The sequence below is a fragment of the Thalassophryne amazonica genome, chromosome 18, assembly GCF_902500255.1.
Source record: "Thalassophryne amazonica chromosome 18, fThaAma1.1, whole genome shotgun sequence".
NCBI classification, from domain to species: domain Eukaryota; kingdom Metazoa; phylum Chordata; class Actinopteri; order Batrachoidiformes; family Batrachoididae; genus Thalassophryne; species Thalassophryne amazonica.
Window position 1 is genome coordinate 12,438,397 of NC_047120.1, and position 19,026 is coordinate 12,457,422.

Below are 19,026 nucleotides of genomic sequence, written 5' to 3' on the forward strand. Positions count from 1 at the left end.
AGAAATGGGAAAGTGCAAAAAAACAAACAAACAAAAAAACACACAACAACAACAACAAAACCTCCAGTCTCTTTATGATCATTCCCCAGAGTTTTAGTTATCTTGGTGACTTTGCATAAAAATTATGTTCTTTCAAAATTATCCTTCAACAAATCAGATCATTTGGAGCATCATTTTGAAAGAATATGACTTTTTTGCAAAGCAACCAAGATAACTGAAACTTTGGGAAGGTCCATCAAAACTGGACCATCAATAACGGACCTTTGTGGGATTTATTACAATATTTATGGGTTGTGGGTTTTTGTTTTTTGTGAAGGGGGGGGGGGGGTGTCACCCTGTATATATCGTATTTGGGAAAGTTAAGGTGCTGTGAGACGTTATTCTTACCTGTGATGACACGTTGCTGTGTGGTGCTGGACGTTGATACAGATGTTGAAGCTGCTGGTCGAACCCTCCTCGCTTATGGAACTGGATTCTTCAACAAAAACACAAAATGGCGACATGTCAAAAAAAAAAAAACCCACACACATTACAGTAATGGCACTAAATGAGTCAAATGTACATGTTTGTTGTCTTGCTGACTTTAGGTGTTTTTCTGTCAGACGTTAATACTTTAAAGCGGAGCACGGAGTTAGCTAGCTTGCTAGTTAGCAGTCAGCTAGCTCACTGTATCCGTGTACATGAGACAACGATGTTACTTTAACACAAGTTTAGACTCACAATCTTAGTTTGTTAAAATGTGCTTCCCACCAATGGGATAAGTAACGTTAAACGGTGCTTTCAAGCAGTGTTGGGAAGGTGTCGTGACACGGACCCACAACAGGGGGCGTTAATGAAGGGACAATGGAATAGCCAAAAAGTAACAATTTAATGTTGTGAAGCGCACAACGAAATACAGACAAATACAAATATGCCGGAATATCAATCAGACACAAGGTGACGTGTGGCAGGCTCGAAGATAGGAGACGTCTGGTGCGAGAAGAGCCGGATCCCACACAGCTTCCACCACCAACGGATCTGAAGAACACCGGAGCCGCCAAGCCCTGCGCCCCAGGTGGCCACTGTATTCAGCAGTCAGACCCGGTACTGCTGGCAGAGAACAGAAACAGTTCTTGGATGAGTGTGAGTTCGCACACTCAGTAATCCCACAGTCTGTATACAGTTAGGAGGGAGAACCTCCACCCCAATAACACACTCAGACAGCTCCTGAGACAACCACTTATCTGGGTGGGGTGGGAGGCGAAGCCGTCGCAGTCCACACCAAACGCCAACTCAGCAGACAAGGAATCAGTCCCAGGAAAACAGCTGCAAGAGAGATCAGATTAATGCTCGATTAAGGTTCAGCAGAGAATTACCTGTATGGTAGAAGATTTCTCGGCGAGGAGGTGGAGTTGCAGTCCGGCCTTTGTAGTGGTGGTGATGAGTGACAGCTGGTGTTGATAGGTGACAGCTGTCACTTCCAGCGGCTCCGACGCCCTCTCGTGCTTGGAGCCTGCACTCCAAGCAGGGCGCCATCTGGTGGTGGTGGGCCAGCAGTACCTCCTCTTCAGCGGCCCACACAACAAGCAGACTACAGTCACAAAAACACTTACCAGCCATCGCTTCTAACAAAGCCGAGTTGCGGTCATCCTGCCTCCCGTTGCTCGCCGGTCGGTGTCCGTAAACAGTGTTCCTGTCGAACCGTTTCCAGCCCTTATGGTCCGACCTACTCCGGTCATTGTAGTCCTGTAATCACTTTTAAGCTTTTTCAGCTGTTCTCTGAGTTGCTGTAATGTCCGGTGAGCTGGGCACGGCCAAAGACTGGGAAATTTTCTCATTTCGGATCGCTTCATCCACCAAACACAAACGTCTGCAACTCATCCACAGACCACGGTGTGGTTTTGTGCGATTAAAAAACAAAACAAAACACCATGAAACGAAAGAAAACGACAGTCGCTGTAACGTCGCTGTGACTATTTAAAAATGGCGGGTTTTGATTTTCGTCTCGAACGGCGCGCTCATGACTCGTCCAGTGACGACATTCTCTGACCAATCAGTGGCAGGCAGCCTATTGACGTCACATTTAAGTATCAGCTCGGCTCGCTTGGAACCGCTCCTGAGCAGGTACTAAAAAAAGCACCCGGTACCAGGTACTAACCCTGGTGGAAAAACAAAAAAAAAAACGAGTAGAGTCGAGCCGAGTAGTCTCGAGTAGTGCTACTTTTGTGAAGTAGAAAAGCGCCATTAGGTTCCTATAATGTAGGATTACTGAGAAAATAAGTGGCTCATAACTTTTAATGTTCACACCAAATGAAATTGTTCGGCGCACTGCTGCACAATCCGCAAAAAAATATGATATCATGTTTTCATGAAATCATGATATCATGAAATGTTTTCTATATGTGGGTAGAAGATGTTACTGGTGATAATATTGAGATGCCTCTATTCTCCAACTCTGTTAAAAGCAACATAGAGCCAGAAATGTGGACAAAAATGGGAAAACCTCACACCCCTGCAAATATGACACATTAGATACACTTATAATTCTTGTCAATAGCCACACTTAACTTGTAAATGTTTCTATGTTGGGCCGTGATTAATCATTTTTGCTGAAAGAGTATGTCGTTGGCAACCATACTGAGATTCAAACAATTATATCAGCAAAGATCAAGTCTTGGAGATACGTCAGGGCCCCGTCACACTGGAGCATGAATGCTGTACGAATCACACAAATTAGTAAAACAAAACAAAAATTGAGGTGCATTCGGACAGGACAGACAATGAAGGCAATCTGAATGGCAGTCGTACACCATGAAAGTCGAAACATGACAACATAATAAAATAAAATAATGAAGCCAGCAGGAAACCCCACAGTGTGGCAGTATGCAACATATGCTGAAAGCTTTCTCTCTCTCCCCCCTCTTTTGAAATCAGCTGCTCAAGGGGGCCGAATCAGCTGCTCAAGGGGGCCGTGGCATGTGATCACTGTGCTTCCTTCTCTCTCTCTCAGATACAGGTTCAATTTTCTGTTTCAGTGAAACTTTACTGACATGGAAACATACGTTTTCATTGTCGAAGCAAGTGTTACATTGAGCAAAAAATAAATATAAAACCCCTCTCTCTCTCTCTCTCTCTCTCTCTGCACCGAACCGGGGGGGTGGGGGGTGGAGCAAATGTTGATGTATTATTTGACAATGACTGTGTTTATTGTGAAAAATGTAATTTTTCCCCCCTCCTTCTCCTTATTTGGATATGAAAAAAAATGACAATATTCTTTCAAAAAAGCACTTCTCTTTACTGATGCCACAAACATGCATGAACATAAGCATGAGGTATCAGAATAAAGGTATTGACGAGTGAAATATGATCAAATAAAACAGACTCCAGACAACATGTTATTATTGTAACATAAGATGATACTTAAATTTTAACACATTCTTGCTTGTAGCTGTTAATCATTTAATTCACTCTATATCACCTAAAGTCTACTCCACAAACCTATCATACATTTTAGACACTTAACAAGACTGACAAATCCAAAACTGAGGTATTTGCATATAGAATGGACAGTGAAGTAAACTGTGACCTGTTGTAAAGATATTTACAGGTATTTGTTCTTTTAAACATTATTGATGATGATGTTTTCTGATCTTTAATAAATTTTTGGTGCTGTTTGTCTATCAGTGTCCATCAGAGTCCAGACTCATCTTTACCTGAACCCAGCTGTGTGTCCCTGAACAGTGATTGGTCCATGGATAAGCCTCTTCTTTTTAAAGGACAGCGTCCCTCTGTTGGACAGATGTGAGCTCTGACTGACACTAACATGTTTCTGTCTTTATGATGTCTCTGTGATCTGGTGAATCTCAGTCTGTGGTGCGGCTCTATATTGTTTCTCAGTGTGCATCATTGGATATCTGATAATCAAAACATATCATGATATTACATGACATTAATGTGCTTAATACCACTTTTATGATTTTTATTTAAATATCTGCATAAATTGTAGTGTGTGGTGTTGGTGTATAACTGAATGTTTTCTACTTTAGTTATACTGCCTAATGTGTATTGTAGTAGTATATCTGGAGGGTTTCCATCTCTGTGACCTCACATTTGCATCTCTGCTATTTTGCAGATGATGTGGTTCTGTTGGCTTCATCAGACTCTGACTTCGGATTCACACTGGGCAGGTTTGAGGCAGAGTGTGAAGCAACTGCCATGAGAATCAACATCTCCAAATCTGACACCATGGTCCTCTGTCGGTGAATTGTACATGCTGGGTGAGGGGAGAGTTACTGCCCCAAGTGGAGGAGTTTACATCTCTTGGGGTCTTGTTTAGGAGTTGGGGGTACTGTATGTTGGAGTGTGAAATCAGTAGACTGTTTGGGGCTGCGTCTGATGTTTTACCAACTTTGTACCGGACCACAGTGGTGCAGAAAAAGCTGAGCCAGAAGGCCAGACTCTCGGTTTACACTTGTATCCTCACCTACACTCATGAACTTTCCTCTCTCGGATACCTGGGCCTACGTTCCAGGACAGTGTGAGTAGCTCAATGAACTGGGAGGAGTGCTGAGTAGAGCCGCTGCTTCTTCACATCAAAAGGAGACAACAGAGGTGGTTCAGGCATCTGGCAAGGAGACCCTGGTCATGTTCCTGAAGGGGTTTCCCAGGCATGTCCAACTGGGAGGATACCCCAGGGAAGAACCATATGAAGGGTCCTCCTATCCTCCTATCCTCCTATCCTCACCGACACTCATGAACGTTCCTCTCTCAGGTTTCTGGGCCTATGTTCTGGGACAGTGTGAGTAGCTCAGTGATCTGGGAGGGGCTCTGAGGAGAGCTGGTGCTTCTTCGCATCGAAATTGAGCCAACAGAGGTGGTTCAGGCATCTGGTGAGGAAACCCTGGTTATGTTCCTGAAGGGGTTTCCCAGGCATGTCCAACTGGGAGGATACCCCAGGGAAGAACCATATGAAGGGTCCTCCTATCCTCCTATCCTCACCGACACTCATGAACGTTCCTCTCTCAGGTTTCTGGGCCTATGTTCTGGGACAGTGTGAGTAGCTCAGTGATCTGGGAGGGGCTCTGAGGAGAGCCGGTGCTTCTTCGCATCGAAATTGAGCCAACAGAGGTGGTTCAGGCATCTGGTGAGGAAACCCTGGTTATGTCTTTCAAGAGGTCTTCCAGGTATGTCCAACTGGGAGGAGACCCCAGGAAGACCAGGACACCTGTAGGGGTTATATTTCCCAGCTGGCTTTGGAACACCTTAGATTCCCACAGGAAGAGTTGGAGGATTTGGCTGAAGTGTGGTTTGAGCTGCTTGGTCGACTGCCACCGTCACTTGGACCTGGATCACTGGCAGAAAATGAATGAAATAATCTGACTTGAGTTCTGCAGAAAAGTTAAATTAAGTAAACATATTTTTGTTACTCATCAGTTCCACTTCATGCAGAATTGTCATAAATCTAAGGCACAGAGTCATTCTGAGTAAATATTTTAGTTGTTAAATATATTTTTATTCTTATTATTGGTGGTAGTATTAGTGTTGTTGTTATTACTGTACAGTTTGTAGTAGAAGAACAGAGAACTGTATTTATGGGAAAACTGCTCTCATCACTGCACCATCAGTATCTGCCCTCAGTGCTTGCATCGGTGCACCATTATTAACTGCACCCAGTGCGCTCTCTCTCTCTCTCACTCACACACACACACACACACACACACACACACACACACACACACACACACACACACACACACACACACACACACACACACACACACACACACACACACACACACACACACACACACACACACCTGTTTGACGCAAATCAGTCAATGTATTTAATATTGACTGTGTATAACTGCTGTAAACTGTTCAGGTGGCTCTTCAGAGTGTGTTATTATTATTTTGTTACTTTCTACTGGATCATCTTTGATGGTGTTGAACCATTGAAATCTTTTAAAAATCACTTTTTGTTAAAGTTTGAAGTTGTCCATCTGTATCCTGCTAACCAACCGCTTATTTTAAATTCAGCCTGCGAGACTTTGATTCAAAGCTTTGATTAAAAATTTCAAATATTCCGTGCATTGTGCTACAATCACTGCTTTGAATTGTGTTTTCAAGTGACGTTACTTGATATCTCACTTTATCAATGGATAACTAGGTATCATAGCTTAGTTAGTCTGTAGTCTGCTTCTTGGTTTCAATTCTCGCTATGAAAAGCTTCAATTCAAAGCTTCAATTTGCACTTACAGGATTCCAAAGAGTGCTTTGTGCTAATCTTTACTTTGAATGATGTTGTGTGACGATCACAAAAGCGCGCACATACAAAGTAAGACAATAGCAGCTTGAAGTTTGACTTAGAACACAAAGGCTGTGATGATCTTTGGTGTACCAATAATGTTTCTGTCCAGAGTGACATCAGGTGAGTGAACCTCCTGTACGACATGTGAGTGATTTGTCCAATAAAATTTAGATGTAACAAACAAACCTGAAAATCTTTCCATCAGAGCTGCGTCCCTGAGGGACAGGCTGATGAGCAAATTAAAACTGAGCCTCAAGTCCCATGATTATGGACGGGCGGAAACATTTCTGACTTTTAATGAGTGGCGACACAAAAAGGAAGTGGACTTTACGCTCACTGAAATGAAAAACTGAAATGTTGATTTAAATTCACACTGACAGACTCTGATTCTGAACAAACCAGACTTATTTCTAATTCATTCATTATGTTATAGATTTTCTTTAACTCAGTATTTTGAGGGGGTGGTGCCATAGCGCCCTCTATTGACCAGCTGCCACTGCTTTTAAACATTATTGATGTTTTCTAATTTGCTGTTTTTCTGTCAAGATCCATAAGAGTCCAGACTCGTCTGAACCTGGACCCAGCTGTGTGTCCCTGAACAGTGACCATGGATAATCCTCTTGTTTTTAAAGGACAGTGTCCCTCTGCTGGACAGACGTGAGCTCTGACTGACACTAACATGTTTCTGTTTTTATGATGTCATGATTATTTATCCTCTGAATTTGATCATAAACAGGAGTTTTGATTGATTAATTAATTAGTCAATACAAGAATCTGAAGATGAGACTGTTTGGCTGGAGGACTTGCAGACATGGATACTGCTGGTGACCAGACCCTGGACGTTTATGAGGAGGAGCGGGAAGATATATACCTCTCCTGTCCTGTCACGTTGGACTGGCTACTTTAAGTAGTTGTCTGAGGCTGATCCTCTTCCTGGGATGTTACACAGATGTGGCACCATAGTTCTTAAAGCTGATTGTCCAGTCAGTTGTGAACCACAAAATCTTGTTGAGATCACAAAGTCCATGAAGCAGCTGATAGCAGGGAAGGATCTGGGCATCTGTGGTCCTGGAGCTGGTAGTTGAAGTTGCTGTTCTCCTTCCATTGCAGTCTTTTTTCCCTATCTAATCTGGGAGACAAGTGTCAACCCTACAGACTGGAACAACTGAGGACATTTGGTCGTGTCTCTCCCTCAGTCGTCTTCTTGTAACTACAGGAGTTAATTATTAGGTTTTGTTTGACATCAGATGGTTAGTTAGGGACAGAACTCGTTAAACCTCACGTCTCTTCTCAGAATACTTTATATATATATATATATATATATATATATATATATATATATATATATATATATATATATATATATATATATAATTTAACTTGTTTAAATTGGCAGAAGACAAACGATTTGACTTATTGATATTTTGAGAAAAGCTTCCAGTTGGACAGAATATATCAGTTTCTACAGAAAGGACAGAATTTACATCTGGAAGCTGTGAGGAAACTTAGCCTCGGTGTGGAAAAGTCACAGTTTAGACTTCGGGATCTTGAACCTTGTTGGATTCTTGGACCCGGTGGTTGTCAAAGTCCACAGCTGGTTTGCTGCTTTCAGGGCCATCTGATCTGGACAGAAAGAGACAACTTTGAGGAAATCATGTTTTCATTTACGGCATGCAGAGATTTCCTGCTGGAGAACGGACTCAGTGAGAGCGACTTAGAATCCCGTAGAGGGAGGAAGTTCATTGGTACCAGCGAGCTGTGAGGAGACAGAACAGGACGTGGACATCTGTCAAATAACAGCAGCTGCATGAACGGATCCTGAGTTCCTGATCATTCAGTTTGATCCTCACTGCAGACACCTAGTACACAGACAGGAAGTCAACATTTATCATCTTCAGTCAGGATCAAAGCTCTTCATTTAGTGGTGCTGATGGAGGAGCCGTCACTGTTTCTGGCATGGCGGGCCGTCCTGCCAAGACTGTGGAAAGGAAACACAACCAACAAGGTCAGTGTGAGGTCCTCTGTGGACGGACAGTCAAGCCCACCGTGGGACACTCAGGGGGACCAACAAGAAGACCATGAAAACCAGTTTGAGTGTTCAGATCAACGATGCAGGTTGATGTGAACTTGAAGCTGTTTGTGTTCAGACATCATGTGAGTAAACTGTTTCTGATTGGTCCACAGAGTGAAGCAGCAGAGTTCAGAGGTTCTCAGGCTTCCATCTGCTCAGCAGCATCAAAGACACCTGAACCACATGTCTACGGTCTGTTGACGTCCATCTGATGTCCTCATTGGAGAGTTTGTTCATATTGTCTCCATGCTGCAGCAACAAACACTTTGATCATGTTTATTCTCTCATTTATGCTCATCAGTGCATCATTCATGGATTCATCAACACTGACACACTGACTGTTGTTGTTGTTGTTCTTGTCCATGTTGATGTTCTGCTGCAGAACATCGAGGAGAACATGGGGTTGTTTATGAAAGATGAGCTGAAGATGATCCAGACGTTTCTCCTGACAAACGATGCAGAATACTTGGAGAGTCAGAGTGAGGATGAGGAGCAGTCCATCCGAGAACATCCGACTGGTTTTCCTGGACCTCACAGTGGCCTTCATGAGGAGAATAAATTATGAGGAGCTGGCTGACTGTCTGCAGAGCAGTAAGAGGACTTCTGTCCACATTTAACGCACATGCTAAATGACACGTGATGTTTGTCCATTTGAAATATACGAGGTCTGTTAGAAAAGTATCGTACCTTTTTATTTTTTTCAAAAACTATATGGATTTGATTAATATGTTTTTACGTCAGCCAAGCTTGAACCTTCGTGCGAATGCGTGAGTTTTTCCACGCCTGTCGGTTGCATCATTCGCCTGTGGGCAGGCTTTGAGTGAACACTGCTCCACCCCTCTCATCGTTGTTTCATTGCGAGGAAATGGCGGAATGATTTGGGCTTTTTTTCCATCAGAATTTTTTCAGAAACTGTTAGAGACAGGCAGCAGGAAACCATTCGAAAAATTTATCTGGCTTTCGGTGAAAATTTTACGGGCTTCACAGAGAATAAGGACTGTTACTACAGCTTTAAGGACGACCCACAATGGCGCACGGCGAGCCGTGCTCCGAGCCGCCATCGAGAGGCAGAAACCACCACATCATTTCTAAACGGATGGCTGTGTGGAGCCGGGACCATCGTGTGCTCTTTCTCTGGTTATCACAAGAGCTGGACATCAGCCATTTTCCGGCAGATTTCACTTTTAACAAGAGATCATCGCGCGTCACGACCGATTCGCTGATGAAGCGAGACAAAGAACACCTCCGTTTCGGACTGTTAGAGGACAAGTTGGGTCAAGCCCAGCTCTCCACAATTTCTCTTATACTCACTCGACTGGTAAGCACTGAAAGCCAAGATAGGCATGTCCCAACTTGTCCTCTAACACTCCGAAACGGAGGTGTTCCTTTGTCTCGCTCCATCAGCAAGGTCACCCACCTCTCAGAGGTCGAAGTGGTGACACTTTTCAGACTGATCGGTGACCAAACAGTGAAAAAAGAACAACAGCCTGTTTGTTTAGATCTCCCTATGAGATAACCCCACGAACAGCTAAAATGGGTAACTGCTGTTGTTCTCACAGTAAACATGACACACAGTCAAATGATGTTAGGTACATGAAGACAAAATATCCAGCATCACCTGAACACTTAAAAATGTGGCGAGAGACAGTTAATTTCTCGGGGAAAATTACAGTTAAAATCTACAACAAAGTCATTTGACACCATAAAAGAGAACACCAGTGATTTTAAGTGTATTTTGTAGAAAAGTGCAAAGGTCAGCGCTGCAGAGCAGCCAGAGGTAAATCCCGTGGCCGTGTGATATAGAGGAATTTGACATGTTGGAATTGTGGAAATAAGGGACACTTTGCATGTGAATGTACACACTCGCAAAGATGAGTTCTCCGTTTTCAACATGAATTTCGTTTATGTACATAAGGTTGCAGAACCCCTTTTTTTTCTAGCAGATTATAGTTGTCAGTTTTTCCTTACTTTTGTTCTGTTGTCGCTATATAGACAGATTGTGTGTAATTATTGTGAATTGTTTTAGATAAAACTGTCAAGGTCACAGTTGGTGGCGCTCCAACATTTTAAAGTGTGGAGTTAAGAAACTGAGAAATAAGTGCACATTAATCATTTTTGTACATGTATATGAGTGTGAGTTGGTGTCCAGGGTAAAAATAGAGTGTTTTGAGGGAGAATTCTGAAATAGATCTGTTGATGAAATAGAACTTTTCAGCTTGGTTTGATGATAACTCAAAGACAATAAGTGTTATCGTCTTCCTACTTCCCATATTGAATGATCATGTAACTGGAATGAAGTGGTTAAAATATGGTTGATTCTTGTGCACTGGATAGGGTGTAAAAGTTGATTGGTTTCGCCTATTTGATGGATTTTAAGCAAAGCTGATTAAGATTATATTTCATTAATGATTGGTTTATTGTTGTGTGATATATTTTTGTGTGTTGTTTTGAAATGATTCTCTTCTGTCTGGAAAAAAAAAGAAGAAAATTCAGATTGACTGCTTCAACTGAACATTGCAGTATTTGGCTAATCTTGCCTCAGTAATTATGAATGAGCTACTGTGGAACTGACCACTTAGATCAATGAGTTCCAGCGGGTATTCATAAACTCGTCTGGAAACAGGCTCATCTAGGCAATAAAGACTTTGGGTTATAAAACATTTCTATGAGTTCCCCAGTATACATATTAAATACTGCTAAAAGATTGAAAAATTGTGATTGACTGATCCACTAATTTTTCTTTTGATGGCACATAACAGACAGAAGGGAGCAGTGGTTGTGGTAGATTCTCTGAGGACTATTAAAAAACTGATTGTGAGACCGTGATTGCATACCCGGTTCTTGACCTCCGGGTCCCAAACAACCTGACAGAAGGTTGGTGAAAGAAAAAAGAGAAAAAAGTCTTCTATCAGTTCGCTGTGCTTGGTGGTTCTGTTGAGGTCTACGTGTCTACATGTGTGTATAATATGTTGCGTGTAATGTAACACAGGTCTTCTTTGGACCTGTGGACGTTTTTTGGGTTTTTATTTGAGAAGAGTTGGGATATTTTGCTTATTTGTTGTAAGCAGTTGTGATATTCTGTTTTTGGTCTGGGGTGTTGGAGGAGGAGCGTGTGCACACAGCTGCTGAGGGAAGCTCTAAATGCTCACTTCCCTCCTCCTCCTCCTCCTCCTCTCCTCACCGCTCCACACCCCCACAACTTGAGGGAGGATTTGAGAAACACTGCAGCAATGTTTTGTTGTGCTTTAACACATGAAATACAGTTGGTTTACATGTAATTGATACTAATGTTTTAAAAGTGCTTCTTACTGTTAAATTTAGAGATGTTGTTTATTTGATGTAATCATTTCCAGCTTTAATGTTGTTTTGCATTACGTTGCATTGACCTTACCAAATGCAATGTTCTCTTTTTTTTTTTTTTTTTTTTTTTTTTTTGAAGTGTGGTTTGTTTTGGGAACAAAGTGTAATTTATCACTCCAGCTTGAGAGCAGAGCAGAAGGTTGTACAGCATGTGAACAGTAAAACTGGGCTTCTGTTAGACACATTAATGTTGGCGAGGGTGAATCGACAGTAATGTAGGAGCAACAAATAATGAGAACTCAATATTTTTGACATATTGTGTGAATCTATTGTGTCAATAATGTGAATTTTTAAGTGGATGCAACTAACCCCTGCTGCACATCAAACAAGAAGCTGCAGGCTTTCATAAAGCATTGATCACCAGTGAAGTGCTTATTATTTTTTTTATTTTTTTTTTACATGCAGATTAAGTTAGGCTTTAAAGGATAGAGATTGTTGGACAAGTTTTCACTTTATTATTGTCCATTCTGACCCATAGTTACTCCTGCAAACCAAGTATTGTTTGTGTATCCGATTCTGCCATTATTTTTATTCTATTTATTGTTGGTGTTTAAGCATTGATTAATCCAACAGATCCACTCTGGGATTAATAGAATAGAATAATCTATTCTGGGATAAATTGCTAAAAGATACTTCAATTCACTTTCAATGATCCTGTATGTTTAATGTTCTGTGCAATTAAAACTGTTTTGACATGACACCTCTTAATGGGTGTTCCCCCACCCCTTGGAACCCCTGCCCAGTATGGAAGGCTGCGAGCCCATGACGGGTAAGATCCCATCTTAAACCCTGGGACAACCTAAGACAGGCCCAGTCACGATTACTCGACCTTGTCTCTGTGACGCTCTGACTCACTAGGACATGAGGAGATGGCACTGGGGTACTATGGTGGAATCAAATTTGCCCGCATGCCTACATGGTAAGGCGGTGTATTGATTTAATTGGAGTATTGGATCATTGTCAGGAATTGAATTGTCATATTAAGATCGGCCTGTACGTATTAATTGATGTTAATCAATGCTTATCATTCATCCAATCAATCAATTTTGAAATGGTTGGACTGGTTAACAATCATTTTGTGACATTTGGATTTCAGACATATGCAAAGCATTACTGCGGAGCATGTTTAACCTGTGAGAAACACAATTCACAGGGTAATGAGAGACCAAAACGAGGGAAATTTCCAACACCTCAATCCCCGTTTCAAATGGATTTTATTGAATGAACCAATGTGAAGTGAAAATATTGCCTAGTATTGATTGAAGCATATAACAAATGGGTAGAGGTGTTCCCTGTTAGACATGCAGATGCTCTAACAGTGGCAAAGATACTTTGTAGAGACATAATTCCAAGACATGGGCTACCCGAAACAATGTACAGTGATAATGGCATTCATTTTGTAAATGAAATCATTCAACATTTGACAGAACATTTGGAAATAAATGCAAAAACACATTGTGCTAATCATCCTCAAAGTGCAGGTTTAGTGGGAAGAACAAATGGAACAATTAAAAGTGAGGTCAGGGAAATGCATTGTGGAAGGAAAAAATAAATCCTGGGTTTGTTTTTTTATTTGGTGAAATTGTACATGCATATAACACCCAGCTCATGACTAGCTGCTAGCAAACTAGCGACTGTCCTTAAGCCATTCAAAATTTTGTATGGCAGGCCCTACAGAATACCAGATTTACAGAAGATAGCAGGGCCTGATAGTGAGGATGAGGAATTAGTTGATTACATGAGATGAGTGTTGTCCCATAAGAATGTTATACATTCTAACACGATACCAGACGCTCCTATTTCTGTGCAGGACCCTGAGAATCAGATCCAGATCGGCGACTGGGTGCTGATAAAGACTATTAAGAGGAAGAACTGGTCATCTCCAAGGTGGGAAGGTCCATTCCAAATGCTGTTGACCACCCCCACTGCCATGAAAATCGCAGAGAGGTCATCTTGGGTGCATCTATCCCACAGTAAAAGACAAAGATACCTGAAAGATCCCGAACAAGACAAGGGGAGTGACGTGTAACAGTGTCGGCTGACGGCCTATGGGTCCAGTAACAGCTGGAAGCGTGTCACAACAGAGACAGAGAGTGACCAGGAGTGAACAAAGACAAAGACCAGAGATTGAAGCAGGCGCCTGGGTCCTGAAGCAGATGAGAAACCAGCTACAACCGAGGAGAATCCTGTCCACATAATCCAGGATTAGAAGCAGACGTACTACAGTCTTGAAATAAGAGCACTGACGTGACCAGACCAGGAGAAAAGAAGCAGATGAAACTGCATCTTTGAGAACGGGAGACAATCCTGTTCTATCCCTGTGCACCTGTGTTTAAAGAAAACATCAAGAACAGGGCACAGGACAGAGTACATAACACATTATTTTGATTCCATTTGCAACATGCTGTTGTGTGGGCCGCTGAAGAGGAGGTACTGCTGGCCCACCACCACCAGAGGGCGCCCTGCCTGGAGTGCGGGCTCCAGGCACCAGAGGGCGCTGCCGCCGACGAAGGCTGCCAGGGTGACAGCTGTCACCCATTACTGGACACAGCTGACTGCACTCAGGACGGAGGTATATCAGCAGGACAGCGTCTCCACCTCAGTGCCGAGATATCGCCTTGAGATTAAGGTAACCTTCTCTGCAAGCTCATATTGAAGACTCTGATAAACCTTGGTAAACCTTTTCAGGACAGCTGACTACAGAAAGCTACTTGCTTGGATAAGTACTCACCTTTCCTGCTTCATTGTAACAAGAGGTGGAGGCGGCTTCTCCCCTCTCTGTCTACTGGGTGCTGTCGCACCCATACCTGTGTGTTTGTGCTCTTTCCCGCCAGCAGTACCGGATCCGACGAGCGGAGGCAGTGGCCACCTGGGAATTTGGGACTTGGCGGTTCCAGTACTTCTGGGGTTCGGTGGCAGAGGAAATCTGGGTGGTTCCGGTTCGACTAGGACGGACGCCTCCTACCTTCGAGCCTGCCCACACGACACCAGCAGATTTCGGCTTCAAACTCCAAATTATTAATTGTTGTATTGGTTGTGCTCTTTTCACAACAGTAAAACTTGTTATTCACCTTTCTCCATTGTCCGTTCATTGCGCCCCCTGTTGTGGGTCCGTGTACCTACACTTTCACAACACATGCTTTACACATACTGATGATAGCACAGATTATACACTACAGCTGAAGGGAACTAACATAAAAAGAGTTCCAGATTCCCTCAGCCCCTTGCTGAACAGAACTGAGACTGTGAACTGTCACCAAAGAAAGAAGACATCTTCAAGACCAGAACCGTAGTCTCTCTCTCTGGAAAAAAAAAAAAAGAGAGCAAGAGGGACATAGCAACTGGTTGTTCAGAATACTGTTTTAATTATGGAGAGCTTTGCCGCCAGAGCAGGCTGCAAACTGTGCACCCTGATGATGATTTTGACAATTATTGCTGTAATTGTGGCGTTTACTGTGTGGTGGTATGAAAACATATATGAACTCTGTTACAAGTCAGGCCAGAAGAAAGTGAAACCACAAAGTTTTGAATGGATGTTTGATACGCCTCGCAACCCATATCAAACGAACATGTGGTACAGATATGCTAAGTTTTTGGCTGACGGAGTGAAGGTGAACAACTGTTTTGTATGTTCCTTAATGCCTGTCTTTGCCACACACCCACGTATAAAACCACTGCCGCTGTTGAATGTTAGTCTTTTGTTTCCACACGTGGTAGCATCAGCAGTGGATGCCATGGTACTCAATGACTCTGTTCATGAACATACAGGCTCTTACATCACAATCAAGGCACCAAAGAACATTTCATTTAAAAATTTCCTAGCAGCAGAAGGGTCACTGACAGTGCCTATTCATACTAAATCTTTTCCTTGATCCCAGAGCTCAACTCATCTGTTATGCCAATGACCAGCCTTTGTTCTCTGGTCCAATTACTGATATGGGCAAGGTTGCTGAGCCATTTTGTAAGGTGATATTGGGGCCATGCACTCGCCTACTGGATGGAAGCTTTAACCACACTCAAGCTCCCTATGGGGGCAAGTGTGTAGATTACTTTCAAGCACCGGACCCGACGGGGACTTACGCTTAGGTGAGCATGTACTGGTTGTGTGGCCATGATGCCTTCATAGCCCTCCCCGCAGGATGGACAGGCAGATGCGCTCCAATAACCATGGCTCAGCACTCCTACGTCGTAGCCGCTCACCCCTTGACCAGTCATCGCTTCAAGCGAGACTTGGCTCCCCATGACCCTATATGGGGAACAGACGTGCCTCAAGATGCCAAGCTGTGGTCTACAGACCAGAAGATCCTACTCTCACTTTTTCCCTGGGTGGGCATGGGCAAGGTGATGCTGTGCGTGGAGACACTAAATTATCGATTTAGTTACTTTGTGAACTCCACAGTTGAGGCTCTAAAAGGCATAAGGGCGGAGCTGACTGCTCTGCGGATCATGGAAATGCAGGATAGGATGGTTTTAGATCAATTAACCGCGGCTGCGGGTGGGGTATGCGCCATGGTGGGTGAAAGCTGTTGCACTTTTATTCCTGACAATGGTGACGATGGGGGTTCCATTGCCTTAGCTATTCAAAAATTGACGTTGCTAGAACGCACTGTAGTTAAAGACTTTGTCCCAGACAATGGCTGGGCTACATGGCTCTTTTCAGGATCATGGTACCACATCCTGTTGAGAATGATCACCCCACTCGCGATTTTTTTAGGCGTATTGAGTGTCATGATTTGTTGCGTGATCCCTATTGTACGGTCTTTGGTTCGTCGGATGATTTCTGCTACAGTAGATGGGTTGCTGTTGGACCGTGACTACATTTTCTTGTTGCAATCACATGATACTTCAAATGGCCTCGTTTAGACTGGGCATCTTGTGTACATTATTCTTCCTGAGTGTAAGGGTTTGATGCTTCTGCGCAAATGATCGGGCCACTGAAAATCCACAGTCGGAGGTGGTGGTTTTGTGATATTGACAATGCAGACATTGAAATTTGATAAACAGGGAGGAAGAATGACAGGGTTTTTCTCTTTATTGTCGATATATGTATTATCAAATATTAATGTCTTCACTTTGATGTGCTCTCTGTAATCATGTCTTTGATTTCTGTTCTCTATTTTTCATATATGCATATATGCAGGTGTAAAAGCTTATGTATCATTATTCCTTTAAGTAATTACTTAGTGACAAAAGCAATCATATACACTGAATGATTCAAGTGCATTAAGACTGTCTAACAGTGAGCATATGACGTCTGTCCATTCAATGTGCAGGTCATCTATCTACAATGTCAGACTGGCTGGCTGGGGTCATGATTAACTAATCGCAGATATGTACTTTTGATTAATAGTTCATCCTTGGACAGGAACAGTACAAACTGACATCGGCTCATATCAGAGTAAGACCAGACTTTCTGTCTTTTCATTGTTTTGTGATATCGTCATTCCTATATGCTGTATGTAACGATATTCAATAAAAAGGAGAGGCAAGGGGCGGGACCTTCAGGACGGATGACAGTTCTTTCTGAAGGAGCTTCTCGTTCCTCCTCTCCTGCAGGATAAAGAAATTCAGTTTCTCCTGTGATCATTTCTGTGTGTGTGTAAACTTTTCAGGTCTAACTCTGAAAAACTCTAACACACAGTTTGATAAGAAGAATCTGAAACCGTTTGTTACATTAAAAAAAATCACCTTTGACAACATCATAAAAAACAGAGGACGTCTCCATCATCTGGTTAGAAGGTAAAAGTCAGAATAATAACTTTATTTCTGTTGCTCTTTCAGGATAAACACCACTCAGCAACAGTCTGGAACAGTTTTTTTTTTTTTTTTTTTTTGCTGATGATGTCACGGCTCACACTCACTGATCTGAACCATCTCAGTGAGATCAGTGCTCACATTCCATCCTCATCTTCCTGATGTTTCAGTGTTTGTGTCACATTTGGAACTTACAGGGACAATAAATCTGTATTTCACACTGTGATGGAAACTTTGGAGTTAAATCACAGTTCATATGTGAACTGAACCGGGGGACCGGGGGGGGGTCATCTGTGATCTGTTCTATCACGAATTTTAACAGAGACTTAATTTCTGTGATTTTAAAGTTGAAAATCTTTCTTGTTTTGAATCGTCTCTGCAGGTTATCTGGCTGTAATCTGTCAGAGAGAAGCTGTGAAGTTCAGTCTTCAGTTCTCAGCTCTCAGTCCTCCAGTCTGACAGAACTGGACCTGAGTCAGAACCGGCTGCAGGATTCAGGAGTGAAGCTGCTGTCTGCTGGACTGGAGAGTCCACACTGTCACCTGGAGACTCTCAGGTCAGGATTTAGTTTCTGCTTCAAATGGTTCAAAATGTCCCTGAATTCTGTTTCATCAGATTCAATTTCACATCAACACTCAGATTTGTCGTCTGAACCAGAACTAAAGGATTTCAGTCTCTGCTGGAAACATGGCAGAGTGGTGCAGGGGGTATCACTTGTCTCACAGCAAGAAGGACTTTGGTTCAATTCCCACCAAAGTCCAGGTCCAGTCTGTGTGGAGTTTCCATGTTGTCTCTGGGTCTGTGAGTTTATTCCTGACATCAACCGCCTTCAACCTGAATACTGAGTATGTACTCAGTTAGTACTGCAGTGCTAACTAGAAGTAAACAAGTAGTTTTTCCTCTTCTGGAGACCAGGTGACTGACCCTCATTATTATCCACATTGATTGATTGATTGATTGACTGTTCAACGAACCTGTTCTGATGTTTCTCTCCAACTTCACTTAAACATTCCCAGGAATCGAGTCCACATCACTCCAGACAGTCCACTCAGTTTGAATTTGACTTTTTACCTCCAGACATCAGAAAATAAGATTTTTTTTTTTAAATTTTCAGAGATAATTTGTTTAATTTAAACCATGTGGTCCAGGCTGCAAAGCTAACATTAGCTTCTTCGTCAGGACCCTGGAATCTGAATGAGAAAGAATCAAGGCGCCACCTGTGTTACAACCGCGCTCCCCCAAATCACAGTCACCTTGGTTCAATGATTATCTGCGTGACCTCAAGCATAAAGCAAGAGGACTAGAACGGAAATGGCGTCGTTCAAAATTAGAAGTATTCCACCTTGCATGGCGTGATGCTATCTTAGACTATAAGCATGCACTATTGGCTACAAAGCGGACCTATTACTCTGATTTGATCAACAAAAACAAACATAACTCAAAGTTCTTGTTCGACACGGTGGCAACACTTGCATGCCTTAACCCAGCCACTACACCCTGCTATTGAGGTGGGTGCCATTACTGAAGTATTACCTAGATTTACAGAATTTGATAG

The 19,026-nt window shown here is 42.7% G+C and overlaps 1 protein-coding gene across 1 annotated transcript in view; it reads left to right on the top strand.

Moving 5' to 3' along the window:
• The first annotated feature begins 15,884 nt into the window (after positions 1 to 15,884).
• The window catches only part of LOC117531565 (E3 ubiquitin-protein ligase TRIM11-like), a 30,536-nt gene continuing 27,394 nt past the window's right edge, over positions 15,885 to 19,026 (top strand). Inside the window, exons 1-2 of the mRNA XM_034194686.1 lie at positions 15,885 to 16,066; positions 17,926 to 18,027. Coding sequence (XP_034050577.1) covers positions 15,885 to 16,066; positions 17,926 to 18,027 — 284 coding nt within the window. The remainder of the gene's footprint in view (positions 16,067 to 17,925; positions 18,028 to 19,026) is intronic.